We start from the raw sequence: 19,462 nt of genomic DNA on the forward strand, positions 1-19,462 counted from the left end.
ACCAACCTCCTTCTTGACAGCTGTCAGAATTTTCCATACTGGCTTTCTGACCGCAATTTCTCCGGCTCCTGCTGAGACTGAGGGGCTTTCTTTGGACTGGCTTTCTCACGCTTAACTTCGCTCCTGTACTGTCATTGGCTGTTGCTTTTACCGGACCCGCCCACAACAGCCTTAATCCTCATTGGATGCCAACGTCCTTTTGTTAAGGCAAAAGGTGGATCGTCGGGCTTTGACAAAGGACGATTGGGGCGTCGTACAGCTAATGCGCAGGCGTGTCTTCTTGAGTGGGGATTGGTGGGCCACGGCGCGGGACGGGGCGGGACAGGGCGGGCCTCTCGACACGGCGCACGCTCTGTGGGCGCAGAGGGCGGGGCTGCCGGTACCGGTTGGTCCAAGTGTTGGGGCCTGAAGCGTCTTCCCGCTCCCTCCCACTCCTGGCGCCTTCAACGGCAGGTGAGGGCAGTCAAGGGCCGCGGAGGGCCTGGCCCCGGGCGAATGGAGTTGCGACTCCGGTACAGCGCCTGGGGGGTGGGGGGGCGGGAGGGCTGGACGCGGCCCGGCGCACCAGGCGCCCAGAAGAGCGGCTTCGGGCCTGGGCATTTGGTGGGCGCCTCAGGCCTGACTCCCTGCAGAACCCCTGCGTAACCTTCTTCTCATCTTATTATTGGGTTCCTTTGGGGAGGGGCTGCTCGCGTCCGTTAGGTGGAACCCCCGCCGCCTTCTCGCGCCTCTTCTGAGTCGAAGGCCGCTGTCCAGCCTCCCGCCCTGAACTGGGACTGCAGAGGGACGTTTGGGCAGGATGGGCCTGGCACGCCGGGACTAGTCCGTGGCTGCTCTGCCGAGAGCCCGGGAGGTGGGAGGAGAGGACGCCGAGGCGGGGAGGGTGGCGAGCGAGCGGTAAAATAAGGGCTGGCGACAGCTTTCCTGGAGCCGAAAGGAGCTCCCGGTTAGTTTCTACTTGGGCTTCCCTCAAGGATCCTGCCGAGCAAGTTTTGGGGAGTTAGGATTGAAAAGGAGAAAGAGGATGCCTTTGGAAAGGCAGGACTTTTGTTATACAATATATCGATTCCACTACTATGACGTAACAATGTTAAGGACCTGCTGTGCTATGTCCCCGGCGCTGTCTGTACCTGATGATCCAAAGCTATGCTTGTGTATTCTGTGGCTGTACTCCTTGATTAAATTCACTATAGCTAGCCATTCTCTGGGGATCCAGCTTCCGCTCCTGTCCTCCTTTGGCCAGTCCATTCCTTCATCTTGTGGGATCTGAAACTGGATTTATCTAGCCAGAACAATGCAAAACTTGAACAGGCCTGAACAGACAAACCAAGTTGAAAGTGGATGCGCCCTGAATGGAATAAAATGTATCTCTAGTTGCTTAGTAAAATGTCAAAGGAATTTAACATCAAAGATTGCAAGAATATCTGGCAAACATAGATTAGGGCTGTATTTCCATTATACAATGGAAAAAACAGGGACTTCATAGTTAGACCTGCTTTCAGCATCTTGGTACAAATGATGGCTGTGAAGTCTAAGGCAGATACGTGGCCTTTCTGAGGTACAGTACCCACGAATATAAATTACAATGCCGTTCTGTTGACTTGATGAATAATATATGTAAAGCATTTAGTATATTAATCAACCGTGACATTATTTTAGTAGTCTTATTCACTAGTAAGTGGATGACATGAAAATCAGTTTTAGATGCAAACAAGTTGGGTGGGTATCAGGAAAAAGTCTCAAAATCTTAGGTCTCAGAGGTGAGTATACCTGTCGTGGTGTGATGGAAAACAAGTCGCCTAGTAGTCTTGGCTCTGTCAGTGACTACTTCTGTGATTTTGGGTAAGCCATTATTTGGTCTCCATTTGTATGTAAAATGAAGCAGCTAGACCAGATGATTTTACCAAAACTTCTTTTTGTGGCCTGAATTAGAGCCAAAAGGTAGAGGAGATAATAGCTAACATTATGAGGTACCATTGAAAGTACCATACATCTGAACTCATTCTTTTTTTTTTTTTTTAGATTTTTTTTTTTGTTGTTTATTTATTTGATAGAGAGAGAGAGATCACAAGTAGGGAGAGAGGCAGGCAGAGAGAGAGAGGGGGGGAAGCAGGATCCCTGCTGAGCAGAGAGCCTGATACGGGGCTCGATCCCAGGACCCTGAGATCATGACCTGAGCCGAAGGCAGAGGCTTAACCCACTGAGCCACCCAGGCGCCCCTGAACTCATTCTTAAAATAAAAATGTGAGGTACATACTTGTATCATTTTACAGATAAGGAAACTGAGGCTGAGATGTTAACCTTGCTCAAGATTTCAGAGCTTATAAATAGCAGAGCTAGGATTTAAATCCAGGCAATATAAATTTATGTCCTTTATCACTGTGCTAAACTGCTTCTTAACAGTGGTACTATTCAGGATACTATAAGAGAAGGTAGAGGTCTCCTTTGGTAAAACAGTAGTCTTTGATCACAGATGTGTGGGCATGGAAAATGGGTCCATCCTAATGTTTGTCACACTTCCTGACTTTTGTTCTCTCCGTACTTTTTGCTTCCTGGACTTATATTATCAAAATAATTCTAGATTCTCTTCTCCCCACCAAGGCTAGATGAAGATAGGCACCAGAACGCACTGTAATTTGAGAAAAGCTTTTAAGATCCAACCTAGGCTTAGGTCAGAGTTGACAGATCCTCAAGAACCATATCCATTTTGGAGCGAAAGCAGCTTTAGGATAAACAGATCAGCCTTAGCACCCCACACTCATTTCAGTGTCCTCATGCTAGAGATACTTTGGTCTGGATTTTCTTTTTCTTATTTTTTTTTATTAAGTAGGCTCCATTCCCAGCATGGAGCCCAGTATCAGGCTTGAAGTCAGGACCCTGAGATCAAGACCTGAGCTGAGATCAAGAGTAGTATGCCTAACCACCTGAGCCACCCTGATGCCCCAAAAATGAATTCTTAAAAGTACTTTTCACATGAAATTGAATTGATGTGATAGCAAGTATAGACTGAGAAAAAGATTTTATAGTTGAAAAACTCAGACTAGTATTAAGTGCGTATTATGACATAGTACCTGTGTTAATGTAGACATTGTGAGGTTTTAGGATTGACCCTATTTTGAAAGAAAATAAAACCTGTGGCTAAAATACTTTGATAAAAGAGCTCAATGAACCTTCTGATCTTATAAAATAAATCAGTCTGTTACTCTAAATTTACTGGAAGACCTTGAATATATGCAAGAATAGCATTTTGAGGCCAGCCTGTTTAATCACATCAGAATAAGAAAATTACTGTTTGTCTTTGTTGTTGCTGTGCAGAGGCAGCCAACAGTGCTCTTGTCTGCTTCGTTGAAGAGTCATGAATACCCTTTTGCCCAGGGCTGCCACCTAGAGTTGGACAGATTCTGTGCTCTAAAGTCATGGAGGTTATCTTACATAGACTGTGATGTGTATAGTGTTCTCTTGGGTTGTGTTGTATATCTCCTAGCACTGTCCTTGTGCCCACTGGGCTTTTGTGCTCTTGCCTCCACCCCAGTCTTCTGTGTGTGTTTCTAAGCTTCATTTTTCCTCTAATAAGCCCCCTGCACCCCATTTTTCTGCCTTTTTTTCTTTCATTTTTTTCAGATGAAGTCAAACTGTTGATAAGCCATACATAGATTTTCCATTGTTTGGGTTACATCTGTCCAAAATTTCAGAAACTGGCCTCATTATTACATTGATCAATTTGGAGCACTTTACCTTTGTAGAAGACTTTTTGGTTTAATTTTAGTATTAGACTGAAACATAGGCAAAAGAAGTATTCCACATCCCTATACTAAACTTGATTTCAAAGTCAGTTGCATTGATTGCATGATTATCTGTTTCTTTGCTTTTGTATCTTATAACTCTTCTCAGCTGTCATGAAAATTTTGTTTTAGCTGTATTCTTAAAAACACTAAATGTCAGAATTTTGAAGTACTTTTTGTGTATTATTTAGCAGCGGAAATAGCCAAGCTGCAGGCTATTGTTGCTAAGTACTCCCAAGATCACTTTTGTTTTTGGCTGTTGCATCAGAAAAAGTTTATATGTATGTTACATATTATGTACATATTATATCACATATATATGTGTGAACTTTCTGAAGTACAAAGAACCTGAGGATTAAAACCACGTGAAAACAATTTGAGGGAGAGCAGCTCTAATGCTAGATAAGTAGAAAGATGCTATTAAGCATCTTTAAGCATTAAGCTATTAAGCATTAGGTCAATTTTATACCATTTGTAGCTAGTGAAGTCTTTAATAATGCAATGTAAGGGATGTTAAATGTCTTTCTTCTTTAGACCAAAAGCGATCTCTTATTTCAGAGGTAGCTTATACATACGTACACTGAGCATTTTATCTCCATGTTCATGCCAGTATCTGAAGTGTCACACAATTTTAACAACTGGAACTGTGAGGGAATACTCAATATGCTAATAACTCTTAGGATTCTGGTTCTAGAATATAGACATCCTGTTCAGTAGGATCTGGGTTCTACTATTTAGCATACAGAGGCATAAGAGTGCCTTGGTATAGTAGGTGCTCTATAAATAATTTGTTGAAAGAGTAATAATATTGGCAGGTCTATACCTGTCTACTCACTGCTTCAGTGAGTAGATTAGATTGTTTACAGATCTGTTTCCAGCAATAATCTGGTTTATTTAAAAATCTTGAGCACACTGAATATGAAATGAATGTTAGCTATAGAGCAGAACACGTTTCACAGGAATTTTATGCTTTCATATTTTGGGAACTTTTAAAAAATTTTTTTATTTAGAGAGAGCATGCCTGTGGGTGGGGTACAGAGGTAGAAAGAATCTTAAGCAGACTTTGCGCTACTTGTGGAGCCCAACACGGGGCTCAGTCTCAGGACCCTAAGATCATGACCTGAGCCGAAATCAAGAGTTAGATGCTTAACCAACTGAGCCACCCAGGTGCCCCAAAATTTTAGAAACTTTTACAGAAACAGTAAAATATTAATATTTATTTACTTATGCACATCCTATTTAATCTGTTTTAACCATAACCAGAAGGTAACAAGTTGATATTTTTTCATTTTTCCCATTTTAGTGTTTCAGGTAACTGATTTTTCTCTTGAACTTTATCAATAAAAAATATTAAACAGTATGTATAAGGTAATACTTTAAAAGGAAAAATATTTTTAAGAGATTTGTCTTCATTCCTATCATCCATCATCTTTAACATAAGAGCTTTTTTCATTTTGCTGTTCTCTTTATTTGTATGTATGTTTATTTTACATAATTTATATCAGTGAACTCACAATTTTGTAAACATTCTTCCATGTTATAGTCATCATAATTATTTTTAGTAGCCACTTGATTAGAAACTACAGTAATTAACCAGAGGCTGAATGGACAGTTTATATTGTTTCCGGTTTCATGGGTTGTAAATAAGGTTGAAGTGAAAATTTTATGCATATATTTTTTTCCTTCTTTGTAATTTTCCTTAGGCTAAATTTCCAAGAGCAAAATTGCTTAGTAAAAAATATTTAAATGTTTTCATGAGCATGATTTATTACCATATCGCTTTCCAAGAAGATAACATATTTAAAATTTCTAATATTTTGTATTTGTTCTTCCATAACTTTGATCATTTTCTCCTTTAAAAATTTTTTTAAATGTACAGTGGTATTTTATTGCTATATGTGTCTGTTTCTAACTTTCTCTTATTGTAGACCATTCATCAAGGATTTTGTACCCAAGGCCCAAAAACTTGTTACCCAAGATGATGAATGCCGACATGGATGGTATGTGCTTTATTTCCCTTTTTGTGAGTTCCTGGTTTTGTGAATGCTTTTGGCTTCAGCAATGGAAGGAACAGAGAAGCAATATTTAGAATGCTTGGATTTGGCTAATTTACTTATTTATAACCTCTCTAGTTCTAGAAAGGATTGATAATGGCAAAATCGTTTATCTTCACCTTGGTGTCCTTATCTGCCATGTGGGCATCTAACTTCTTCCTTTCCAGGCCTCTTAAGTCAAGTAAGACAATGGATATAAAACTTTTTGCATATCTTTAAGTGCTGTGCTACACAAATGGTACCTAATGTTAATTACTAGTAAATCTGAACCTTTGTATTACAGCAGTGGATGCTGAAAATCAGGTGGAACTGGAGGAAAAAACACGACTTATTAATCAAGTGTTGGAACTTCAACACACACTTGAAGGTTTGCTTCCATTTTGTAGTTTTCTTGAACAATATCCGGTTAGTTGAAATTGTAAGCATTTGTTTTGCTAAATTTCCTTATCATGCTCCCAGTTTTAAAAGTATAAACTTCAAAGTCGATTTCAATAGTTTCTGTTCCCTCCTCCCTGCAGCTTTGGCTGTCGATTTTAAAGAACAAATGCCCTTCAGTAAGAAAGTCAAATAGTGTCCCTGTGCATCCCTCCAGGGTTAATGTAATGCTGTTTATTACATGAGAACCCCTTAAACCCCTGCACAGAGATATTACTAAGTCCACTTTAATAAGGCATATACTTTATGTAAAAACTTTAAAGCTTTTACTTTGAAAGTGTTTTAGCTTCAGAGGTTAAAAGTGAATTGATCTGAGTTATTTCATTTTCTAAATGTCTTGCATGAAATTAATACTACCACTGAAATATCTTGGTTTTTGATGAAATTAAGAGGTTGTGTTGTGTGTTTTTTTGTTTTTTGTTTTTGGGTTTTTGGGTTTTTTTTTAACAGCAGGGTGGGCAGATCATGTCATTGCACTGGCTTCCCATTTCACAGTTAATAAAAGCCAGGTTACCCTCTGGAAATCTTTTACCTCTTTATACTTTTCAAAATCAGTCATGTCACACTCTGCCTCATTCATTCTACCTCAGACACTGACCTCCTTGCCACTCTTTCAGCAAGCTTCTACTGAGGGTCTTAGTGGTTGCTGTTCTCTGTTTGTTCTCTGCTTAGGTGTTTGCATTCTGTATGGCTCATTCCCTCATTTCTTTTAAATCTCTTGTCAATTCCCTCTATCAGAATATCGCTGACCATACTGTATTAAAAAGACAACTTCCCTTTTGGTTCCTGAAACTCATACCCTTCTTTTTTCTCTTGACCCCTACTTGGGGCCCTGCAAGTGCCTATGTGTCCACATGTACATTAGAATATAAGCTCTGTGAGGGCAAGGACTTTGTTACTGTTGTAACTCTTAAAGGGCACCCAATACTTAGTTGTTAAATGAATGAATGAAGATAATGTTTTATTTGGTCATTAAGAACTTTTGAATTTCTTGCTAATGTAAAAATACAAAATGCTCAGTTGCTTGGAAACTGACCTTCTATATCCAATATATAAATTGAGTTGCATTTGCCTGCCACATTTTCTTAAGCATTTCTAACAAAGATTTTTTTTTAAATGTTGATAAGACATGAACCAAAATTCACATTTTAAAAACCAAGTTTGTATCTTATGGAAATAACAATTTCAAGAAATAACTATTCCACATAGATGCCATTTACCAACATTTAGTTTAATGTGAAATCTCTTTTTAAGAATTTTGGCTATTAAGTTGCACTCAGTTTACTTTGTTTACCTTAATTTCTAAAGTTACCTGAATTTAAAAGCAGAAAATTTAAAGATCGTGTTATCTCTTTTAAGAATGAATCCTAAGTCTTGTATAATATGGAATCACTGGCATCATTTTATTGATCCTGGACTTTTTTTTATTTTTAAATATAGACCTCTCCGCAAGAGTAGATGCAGTTAAGGAAGAAAATCTGAAGCTAAAATCAGAAAACCAAGTTCTTGGACAATATATAGAAAACCTCATGTCAGCTTCTAGTGTTTTTCAAACAACTGACACAAAAAGCAAAAGAAAGTAAGGGATTTACATCCCTTCTGTTTTATTGAATTGCTGCTGATCTTTTTTTCTTTAAAACCTGGATAGATTTAAAAAGTTATAGTACTTTTGTTTGTGGCTTAATTGAATATTTATGAAGATAATGTCAGATCTAGGCAAAATTAAGAGCATAACGGAAGACTTCATGAGTTTGTGTATAAGTTAGTCTATGAAAACGTGCAGATGTATTGTAGAGACTTTATAATTAGAAATGCATATATTTATGAAACTTGGAAATGAATGTTTTATCAAATTTGCTTTGATTTATAGGTTTAGCACTGTCTTTTATCTATAATAATAGATAAGGACATAGGCATAGTAAGAAATACAAGAAAATAACACCATGTTGTGAAAAGTGACCAAAATCATGTACTGAACGCACAGCTTTATGTACCCTGTCCACCATGTTGTGCCTCTTCTCCATTTGCTTCTTCCTCCCCATTTCCTTTCCCCTAAGGAGAAAATAGGTTTTACATTTATAAAAGTAATTTTAATAGTTAATCATCTGTGAGAGTAACCTGAGCTTGAATTGTTGAAACTTACTAAAATGAGATACTTTCTCAGTTAGGGCTTGTCATAGTAATAAGATAGAATTGTTGGTTTCTCTTTAATCAGTTGAAAACAGAGGCTATAAGTATGAAGACTTTTCTTTGCAACTGAATTGTCAAATTCGGAAGGTTTGGCTGTTAAAACCTTCCTTTTGCACAAAACAACCCACTTAATATCTGAAAAGATGAGCTCTGGTTATATGTTTGGAATAGAAAATTTTGAGAAAAATATGAATAGGATTGAAAAGATAATTGGCAAACTGTAGTAAGCGACTCCAAAATGTTTTTACTCCAGATTTGTGTGATCTCTGACACAGACTAGATCTGAGAGAGTAGATTAAATGTGACTAACCTTATGTCAACCACATCTGAAAGAGAACAGTTACAGAGAGTTTAGTCTTAATGTTTCTTTGTAGCACCCAGCAGATCAACTTTTGCAAAATCCCTTCAGAGTGTATTAGTATCAGAATCATGAATAAAATGAGGGAGTTTTACATGTGTACTAGATGATATTTTCTCAGTATTTCAACCTCACTACTTCTCCCAGAATTTTCTGTAAACCCAACTACTTGGTTTGCAGAATTTTAATCACTCTTTGACAGTTTCTAAAAATTTAGTTTGTAGACTCCATCTGGTAAGAAAATTAGTATCAGAAGTAATGTTAAAATGTTAAATAGGAAGAGATCCACTAATACTGTTTTGGTTGTTAGATTTGGGCTACTTTTAATCCTGGAATAATCTTATGTTTGTATTGGTGTGAGTCAATGAATGACTTTAGCTGTATAAATATAATAGTTACACTGCAAATATTTTGCATCCCTTTTGTGACCTAATCTATGAACACTTAAAATTGTGTTGCAATTTTGCTTTGCTGTTTAATAAAAAGCTGTTTCAGAGATTGTGTGTGTGTTAATATAGTAACTGTGGTGTGTATAATGGTGTAGTGGTATATGCAGGGTTGGTCAAAGCCACAGGGTAAGTAGCATATCTTATTTAAGTACTAGTTACTGTACGTGTAGGGGAATATTTTTATTAAAACAAATGTTACAGGGTATTCTACATTAATTTTTTAAAATAAAAGCAAAGAATTCAGAGAGAGAGATCCAAGATTGCCCGGGGAAACGTGGTTGTAATTTTTAGGTTAGGCTAAGCTCCTATAACAAGAGATACATTAATAAAATATAGAAGTTTCTGTTTCCCAGCTAAGGGTTTTGAGGTTAAGGATTTCAAGCTGTCAAGGTTTGTTTCACATAATGATTCAGGAACTTGAGGATAGCTCTGCCATTTTCGACCATGGCTTCCAAATCACTCTAATCACTATTCTAATTTACAGAGAAACTGCATGAGACACATATGCAAGGTTTTAAGGGTTAGGCCTGCCCGGAAATGGCATTTCTTACATTCCAGTGGTGTAGAGACTTAGTTACATCTAGATTGCAGGAGCTGAGAAATGTAGTCTTTGGCTGGAAGCCATATTCCAGCTACAACTCTCTTATCATAAAAGCACATGGAGAATCTGGGTACCAACTAGCAGCCACTGCATTCTTCTCTTGCTATTAAGTCTCTGTGCACAACCTTCCCATGCACAGAACACACTCAACCCCTCCTACTGATGAAACTCAAGAATCCAGGATCTCCATCAAGGTCCATCAGTTGTGGATGTGGCTTCTAATAGTCTGACCTCTAAACTGATGGGCAGATTATTTGCTCTCACCCTCACCTCTGCCCATTTAGAACGGTGTGGTAAGGACAGGAAACCCAAATAAAAACCCTCAATTTGGAAAATGGAATAAAGGGAAACATGTATTGATTCAAAGCAACTGTGGGGATATTTCTGGGAAACCCTGAGAAGAGTCTGTCCTTGGTGATAAAGAAGTTCCTTGGGACATCAGGGCGGTTTAGTTGGTTAAGAGCAAGAGTCTGCCTTTTGGCTCAGGTAGTGATCCCAGAGTCCTGGGATGGAGTCCTGTATGGCCTCCTTGCTCAGCAGGGAACATACCTCTCCCTCTGCCTGATGCTCCCCCTGCTTGTGCTATTTCTGACAAAACAAAACAAAAAGCAAACCCCCCCAAAACAACCTTGATCAGACTCTGATTCTGCTCTCTGGCAGGGGACTCGCTTGTTCATTACCCTCAGTGGCTTCCACTCTGGAAAGTTCTTGTCTGAAATAGAGGCTGGGAACATGCCCTCTATGAGAATTGTGAAAATAGTGCACTTACTGCTGGCATTAGTTTGGTGCCCATTGTTTTAAGGCCAAGCTCACATTTTTTTGGCAGTAAAATTCCCTCAAAAATTCTGTTTCTAGTTCTACCCGTTAGGAATCACAATCAAGCACTTTTCTAGACCAAATTCTCAAAGTATGCTTTCTTCATCACAGGACCCTGCCTCTTTAGTGGAGGCTACCTTGTGACCAACTGAAAATAAGACTGCACCGGGAGTGCTAACACCCAGGTCCTTAAGGCAGGGAGGGAGCCCTTTATTTGGCTTATCAAGTGACAGAGAGGTCTTGCTGGGTGTCCCCCTCAGCCTCCCACACCTCAAAAAAGAAACAGCCTTAGACCTTTTTTGGTACAGAAGGGTACAGAAACACTTGGGATTCTCTAATCCTTTGAGGTTCCTAATATCTGATGCTTCTCTATTCCATCTCCACTTGGGAGACTGGTCAATTCTTTCTTGTGATGCCTTGCTAAAAACATCAAGGACCAAGCAATTCATTTCACATCCTGACTTTTCCAACTGGTACCCATGGAGCTGTCAACTCAATAGGTGACAAAATGTTACCTGAAATACAAGTCCCACCTGCTTGTCATGTGAATGGTAAGCCAATGCTATACGTTTTGTTTTCCTTATGACAGTATCTCACTTCAGATTATCAATTTCTCTGTTGGAGATATAGATAGATGGTCAACAGTATGCACAGGGACTGTGTCTAGCTTCTGAGACAGAATCTCTCTGGGACCAAACTTTAACCAGGCTCTTCCGAGCCTTCTTTTCAACTGGACTTCATCATATGCCTTGTCTCCGGCCTGACTATGCCAGTTTTCGAAAGAATCCTGCTAAGTCAGTTTAGAGAGAATTTCCCCACCCTCGGCATCTGATCACTGTGGTTTTCCGGGGTGAAATCAATTTAGCAAGCATTCCTCTACCCTTGATGTCTCCTTATTAATTTTCCCTCTCCCCTGATTTTGCTCACTGACTTTAAATCCCAGCTGTCTCTGCTGAATTTGGGGTTGAGCAAACTCTCTCTCTACTGTGATAGTCTTTGGCACCAATTGTAGTAGCTAGAATGAATTCTTCCTCACTGTTTTAACAAGTGGCAGAATAATTTTTTTAACACTTCTAGCTCTCAATGCTGGTGGAAAGACGGTTGACAGGAAAATCAGCACATCTCTTTCCTCAACCACCTCTCCCCTAGTAGGACTTCCCTCAATACTGATAATAGTGTTCCATCCGGAATTTGTCCTCTTTATATTCCCTTTGGACTTTATTTATAGCAGATTAGCTAGAGATCACAATCCCTTATCTGGAATTCTGGGGACCAGATGTTTTAGAATTTGGAATTTTTCAGATTACATAAAGTATTTGACTATGGTTTGGGGCATGTAATCAAAACTATGGTTTGATTACATGTAATGTAATCAAATACATTAACATTTTTGTAACAAATATGTGAATTTAATACTAAGAATGATAAAGTCCTGTCAGGGAGGTCAGGTTTGGCTGCCAAATGAATTTTTGTGTCAAGTATGAAAGCACTTTAGCTTTTCACAGATTCTTTTGGTTTTTTTTGCAACAAAAATTTTTGCAGAAAAGTTACCAAAATCATCTAAGCATGGAACCGCCACCAGTTTATAAGGTCACATTTCTAAACCTGTCCAATACTCTTCCTCTTTGAGTGTGTCCTTTTTCCAAAAGAAAAATGAGAGGTGAATTACAGAATCCAAAATTAACTTTGTGGTCCAAAGCAAAGCAAAACTATCTTAAGAAGTTTCTGAAGAAAGTAAAACCTTTTGTCACTTTCCCGTTTTCCCCTCTGGAGTTAACACCCTCTAGTGGTTGTCTGCAGGTATTTCTTCAGCGCTGAAACAAAATTACCAGTGAAGACCAAGAGATTACTAGTTAAGACCACTAGCAAATCATGAAAGAGCAGAAAATGTGATTACATTCAAATTTGTTTGAGAATTGGCAGAGAGAATGACTAAACAGTCTTTTAGCTACACTAGCTGAAAAACAAAACTGCAATTTATTTCTCTTAAATCATGGAGACTTCATGCCATTTAAACACAAAGTTACCATAACAAGAACTTTAGGTTGGCCTTAGGATTCAATTTACCTTATTATGGAGGTGGATGGGGAGGAGTGATGACAGAAGCCAAAGTCTTATGTTATAATCACTTGTATAATGTACCATGTTTTAGATTTTTATATATTATTTATAGATGGCTTACCAAGGGTTGAAGTTTTTAAAACTTGAGAATATTCCCAAGTTTTCCAAAGAAAGTACACTTTCCAAAGAAAGTATACTCAGTGAACAAACACCAACTATTGTGGGAAGATACTATGCTGGGAGTTAAAAGATCCAATCATCCTATAGCCTACCTTCCCTAACATTCCCTCCTCCCATGCATTTCCAGAGACAAACTCCGAATGCATTCTCAAATACAATTTCTCTCTCATCAGCCTTTGTCATCTAACAGGCCAGATGAAGGATTTTCTTTCCAAAACTCCTCACAGCTGGCATACTATGGGAATGCATGGGAGCTAAAATTTGGGATGAGATTATTAACACTTATGTAGAAATGCTATTATTCATTTACATGAGACTGAAATAGTTATCTGAAATGAGCCATGTGATAGTTCTTCCCTAAGTCCTGCTAAAGTCCAAACACAGTCACAATGCTAACAAAACCATTTCTGGATTACTGTTCTAAATTTCTAATGTACAATAAATTCACTGCTAGTGGTTAATTGTAATACATAAGCAGTTCCATCCTGTCTCTCTTGCAAATGTGACCTGACCCTTCAAAAAGGCTACTAACCCTAGTCATGTGTGTCTTCCTAGAGAAACAGTGAATGGAGGCGAGGCTATTTTAAAAAGATACTGAAGAAAAAGGAAGCTACATTAGCCTGGCCAAGTTGAAAAGCCTCTAACAAGGCCAACTAAAATAAAGAAAAGCAAAATACACTATTTTTCTCCTTTATTAGAGAAAAAGCTAAAATATAAGTCATTTTAAACAAAGTGGTGGTAAAAGGGTGGTAAAAGGAAGACTCTAAGCTTTATTGCCTGCATGGATCTAGCACACATACTTACACAGAAGTTTAAGTTTTGGTTAAACCTATCAGCCATGATACATCCACAGCGGGTACCCCACAGGAAGGAGCAGTGAGCTGGCCAAACAGGTTGCTTAGATTCTACCACTGCAAGCTCATGGAGTTTAACCAAACCCTCAATTTTAAATGAATCTGCAACCAAGAAAGTAAAAAAAGCTTTAATAAATCTTTAGGAAAAAATGTTCACATACAAGACACTTGTCAGGCAAGAAGTTTTCCATAAAATCAAGGATTTCTCTCCTGAAGTAGCTTGCTTTCAGAAACATTCTCCTCTAGAATCACTCAGTATGTCTAGTTCATTGGGATGTCCCAATTATGAAGCAAGAAAGGGAGTCCTTGCAAGATGTGTCAAGTTTGGTTAGTATTAAATAAACGCAAAATATGGTTAACAATTAAGATTTTCTTCCACCACCAGTTTATGAAAGTCAGTACATAGCAATGAGAATAAAGCACTTATTTTCAATTTACTCTCTGAGATAAGGAGCGAATAGTATTATTACTGGCTGTTTGGCTTAACTTTAGTAAAAAGAGAAGTGAAAGTCTCGTTTTCCCCATACGTGTGCTCTAACAGTACCACTGGGGAGCAGGTCATGTGGGAACGGAGTCGGACGGAGCTTGCCCGGGTTGGGGTGTATATGTACACGAAGAAATCCAAAAATACTACCCAACTAGTGTAAAGTTCCCTTGATAGTTAGTATTAAGGTCGTTCCGTGGTCTCAAAGATTTGGATCCCCTTCCAAAGGGCCTAACCTGTTACCCAAACATAAAAAGTTCTTAAAATATTTTAAAAGGAATGACACAGCTCCACGCTAATGTAGTTCTGTGATTTCTGGTAACTACTATAAAAAAAGGAGCAGTATCTACTTTCTACCTTAGAGGCAGCTTTAAAGCTAGAGACTTAAAATGGATTTGAATTTGACAGGAAAAAAAGCAAGATAAAAATACAAAGCATGATGACTGATACCTACTTGCAATTAGAATCTCTTAATGATCAGAAAAAAGAAAATAAATTAAAGCTGCTCCCTCAATAATTTACCTATTAAAGAGGGTGTAACTTAAAGAAGAAAAAAATGTTTAAATTTTATTTCCAAGAGCAATGTATGCATAAGCAATCTCCTGAGTTGGGTAAGCCATTCTAGCATAAAACAATTATAAAGGCTTAAAAAGCATCTGTACACCATTATATTTTGATGAACCTATTATCTTTGTATTCAAATGTAAAATATGCTGCACTATTAGCCAGTGATTCTCTGAATGACACTTAAGACATCTCTGTTTTGTTGACTTGTCAACAAAGCACCTCTTTAAAGGAATCTATAATTTAAGTGAACAGACCCTGACTCTAATTTGACACAACTAGGCAAATGGGGGCCGCATACAACACTTTCAATTGTGGATAGAATCAAACAACCATACAGAAACTTTATTGTGTTTAGCTCTGTACAACAGAACACAGACTCATTTTTATTAGAGAACTACCTGTTATATCGTCCTATTGCTGTTTAAGAGGAAATTCCAGTAACTGATTTTCCAATTTTGCTCTGTACAAACCAAAACTTTCTCCAACTTTTAAAACTCAGTAACTTCTAATGATATTAATCTCTTAAATCTGATAAGTAACGTGCCACTCTTTTTTATTCTAAATTCAAAGACCAGGTAACTTCAAAGTTTTTTTTGTTTTTTTTTTTTTTTCCTGAAAAGAAAGACTAAAATAAATGTCCGGAAGAATAACATTGCTAGATATTAGAAACATGTGCAGAATGACTCAAGTTCGGCTCTGGCACACTGATGTTAGAATGCCAAATATCTCGCTCAGGAATTAAAAATACTTGGGTATAGTTTATTCCTTTCGTACTCTTCTCTTGCGTACTGACTTCATTGGCCCGTCTCCAGATCCCGTGCTCTCATCCGCTTCTTTCATCTGGAAGAAAGAATGATGCAAATGCTTATTTTCATACAATGGGTGAGTAGTAAATAACATATTTCTTGGTCTCTAAAATACATGTTCCAAGAAGTGCTACCTTATATGTGTTCTTTAATTCATGAAGCTGGTCAAAAATATGTACATACGTTAACGTGTTTTAATTTGTTCACCCTTTGTTATGATTACATTTTTAGAATAACTTGGCTGATTCAAACACACCTCTGACAAGGAATACTGCTAACAACTCATTTTATCGTTTGGAATTTAATCTCAATGTCATAGCTAATTAGAGGCTATATGATCTTTTCATTGTGTGATATTACGCACTAACTTCATCGCATTAGTTCTACAAGTAACGAATTGCTGAGCTAGATTTGCAGAGACGTTTGCAGAACTTCTGACACAGTACTTTGAGAAAATTAGGAGAAAGGGAAGGGAAACATCAAATTTATAGTCTGGGTTTTTTCTTTCTTTATCCAATAAGCACTCATATGTAAATTAAACTTGTGTCACAGAATAAAATAATGAAGGTATTATATGGTACTATACAAAATAGTTATAATTATTTTTCAAGGTCACACTATACACAAGTTTGCTTATTTTAGCCCCCTGACATATAAGAAAACTAAAAGACAAAGAATTAAAATATTTTTAAAGGTACACGAAATGTTTTATGAAGCAAAATATAACTAGACACGAATCTGACTGAATGATTATAAGTACTGTTACTAAGAGAGTGACAGGCGAAACGATGACTGTTTAAAACTGTCCTGGAAGAAATTATCTTTACCCGGCTTCCTCTAATATGGATATTCATACTAATGTTCCCCCAAAACCTCTTTAAGAACTCACAGGCAATTGAGACCAGTAACTAAGTATGTATTATTGAAAAGGCTTTAGAACATAAACAATAACAATAAAACACATTTATGTGAGAGATTTCTTCAAAGAGACAAAACAGCAAGTTTACATTATCATATGCAAGAGGCCAGACAAAACTGTGATATTCCCCTGCCCAGCACTGAGTACTGACGGCGCTAAGGACGGGGATTGCTGTGAGGTCATACAGCTCCTAAGGGCCAGCAGGTAGAGAAAACAGGCCTTTGGTACATGCTGTGTAAAAAGAGAAAGCTCTGGTTCTGAATCATATCCTGGATGGTTTCTGATTCCAGAATAACTGACTAAAAAGAGGCACTGTACAAAGTTCTGTTCTATATCAGGATGCAGAAAGGGGTAGACATGTCAAGTTAATGGGAAAACCAGTTTATTAAAGATTTGAGAAAAAACACCCTATCAGGCAGATACTACTCAACTACCCAATGAATGAAATATTACAAAATGGGACAATGTATTATTCAGACCATGAGAATGTTTTTATAATGGGTATAAAGAAAATTGTCTTATAATAAAGAGAATTACCTTTTAAATATTCAAATGGTCTGTTTATCATAATTTTCAACAGACTAACGATAAAGACATAATTTTTTACAGATGCAGCTCTATTTTGTAAACCCCAGGCTTACTATATACTTTTTCTCATCAGACATTAAGAGGATATAAATTATAGCATTTTCGTACCTTCTTTATGAACACATTTTAAAAACAATATGGAGGCTCTTATGAAAGCTTAGAGAAATATGGCCAAATTTTGTATAGTAGGACCTTGAAAAGATTCTCTGTAAACCAGACAGTTTTGTTAAGATAATTTTTATGGATAACAATCGTACATAAAATCTAGTTTATTTTCTGTTAAAGACTTGTTTACCTCATCCTCTGATCCAGACTTATTTGATTTATTACCCTCTTCTTGCCCTTCTATGATTTCAATTTCTTCTTCACTCTTTTCCCCAGGTTCACCTTCTTCTTCTAGAATACAGATTTTTATTATAGGCAAAGACTTGAATTAGAATTTTGCTACTGAAAAGTATTAAATACAAGGGGATTTATTTAAATTCTGATATTTAAAAGCAATTTCTATCATGAGAAAATTCTAAAAAATTAATTGCAAATATTATTTTACAACATTTTATAAATAAATCATATTTGAGGGAAGAGATAGGTTTAAGAAGTTCTTAAGCACTCAGTCTACATGTAATATGAAAAGCAAATACATATATGTATACTTATGAACACATACATATGTAAATATACGTGTGTATTTTTTGGAGAGTATGATTTTTAAGTCAACTGTTTCATCAACTATTAAGTTAAAAACAGTGCTCAAGACATAAATTGTAAGGGGCTCGGTCTGGAGCCTGTCTTGAGACACCTGGCAAATATTGACAGTTTTACTGCTACCTAGATGAGTGTAAGCGGATCTCAATGGAGACCCACCAAAAAGTCTTAGTTCTTCAGTTTGAGCATGTTTAGGAGTTTAGTATAGGGTGGGAAGGGGACATATGATTCAGCAGTCCTTTTGGGCTATTAAATTATTCATTCAACATGGTAAACTATCTGAGGAACAACAGCCACTAAAAGACTTGGCGTCAATTTTGTAGCCGCCATTACCTGCCTTAAACCTATTTCTCTCCTACAGAGGCTGTTCTGTCTGTGCCTCCCATCTCAGCTACATTCCTGGAGGCAAGAAATTCCCCTTCAAACAGCTACAACATGTGGGATGCATACTTGCTCTTAAATCTCTCTCTTCATAGAAAACAAGAACTGTAAGCAGGATGGCTGCTCAGGGTACAGCACCCAGGCAGGGGCCATTACTCCTCTCTGCTACAGTCGCAGGCTCACAAGGATTCAGACGGTAGATATTTGACAAGAAGTATAATAGCTAGTGTTTACCAGATAATCTTCCCTTTTTATGAATTGGGCCCGGGGTCCCCATTGTAACTCACTATCACTATCCTACCTTTGGCTACCTACCTACCTACCTACCTACCTATCATAATCCTACCTTTCTCAGGAGTTTCAAGAGTTTCACCATCACTTTGCTTTTTTTCTTCTTCCAAGTCTACTGGTTTCTCCAAGGCAGCTTTCTTTTCCTTCACTTCTTGCTCTAGTGCTCCCTTTGTTTGTGGTTTACATATGTCAGTTTTTTTATACTCTGAATCTTCATATTTTTTCTGTGGTAGTTTAACAAAAGCTATTTTTAGTAAAAACAAAGTTCTATTTTTAAAAAAAAATTTTTGGCAATAACTGATATCAAACACATTGAATCAGCAGTAAAAACTCATAGGAAATTTAGCTTATCACTTTTTTTTTTTTTTAAAGGATTTTATTTATTTGGCAGAGAGAGGTCACAAGTAGGCGGAGAGGCAGGCAGAGAGAGAGGGGGAAGCAGGCCCCCCGCCGAGCAGAGAGCCTGATGCGGGGCTCGATCCCAGGACCCTGAGATCACGACCCGAGCCACTTTTAAGAATCACTCACTCAGACCTGTCCACAGAGACCTGGCAGGTCAGAAAAGACTGACATGATATATTCAGGGTGCTAAATGAGAAAAATATGCAGCTAAGAATACTTTATCCAGCTAGAATGTCTTTCAAAATAGAAGAAGAGATAAAAAGCTTCCAGGACAAACAAAAAAGTAAAAGAATTTGTGATCACCAACCAGCCCTACAAGAAATATTTAAAGGGACCTTTTGAGTGGAGAGTGAGCCCAAAAGTAACATAAACCAGAAAGAAACAGAGACAATATACAGAAACAGTGACTTCACAGGTAATACAATGGCACTAAATTCATATCTTTCAATAGTTATTCTGAATGTAAATGGGCTCAATGCCCCCACCAAAAGACAGAGGGTATCAGATTGGATAAAAAAGCAAAATCCACCCATATGCTA

General features: G+C 37.7%; 2 protein-coding genes across 2 annotated transcripts in view; one reads left to right on the plus strand and one right to left on the minus strand.

Annotated features, from left to right (window-relative positions):
• Positions 1–262: 262 nt before the first annotated feature.
• SCOC (short coiled-coil protein) lies at positions 263–9,316 on the plus strand (the record flags this gene model as incomplete). Its single annotated transcript, XM_080796504.1, is given in 5 exon segments — positions 263–301; positions 303–453; positions 5,711–5,782; positions 6,120–6,203; positions 7,712–9,316. Coding segments are annotated over 5 exon segments (489 nt in total). The 3' UTR covers positions 7,855–9,316.
• A 6,274-nt stretch (positions 9,317–15,590) lies between these two features.
• The window catches only part of CLGN (calmegin), a gene marked incomplete at its 3' end in the record, with an annotated part of 36,822 nt that continues 32,950 nt past the window's right edge, over positions 15,591–19,462 (minus strand). Inside the window, exons 12-14 of the mRNA XM_080797668.1 lie at positions 18,577–18,745; positions 17,440–17,540; positions 15,591–15,671 (exon numbers count right to left, since the gene is read on the minus strand). Of these exons, the coding sequence (XP_080653794.1) occupies positions 15,591–15,671; positions 17,440–17,540; positions 18,577–18,745 (351 nt within the window). The remainder of the gene's footprint in view (positions 15,672–17,439; positions 17,541–18,576; positions 18,746–19,462) is intronic.

Source organism: Martes martes (assembly GCF_963455335.1).
Source record: "Martes martes genome assembly, chromosome: 2".
Lineage (NCBI taxonomy): Eukaryota > Metazoa > Chordata > Mammalia > Carnivora > Mustelidae > Martes > Martes martes.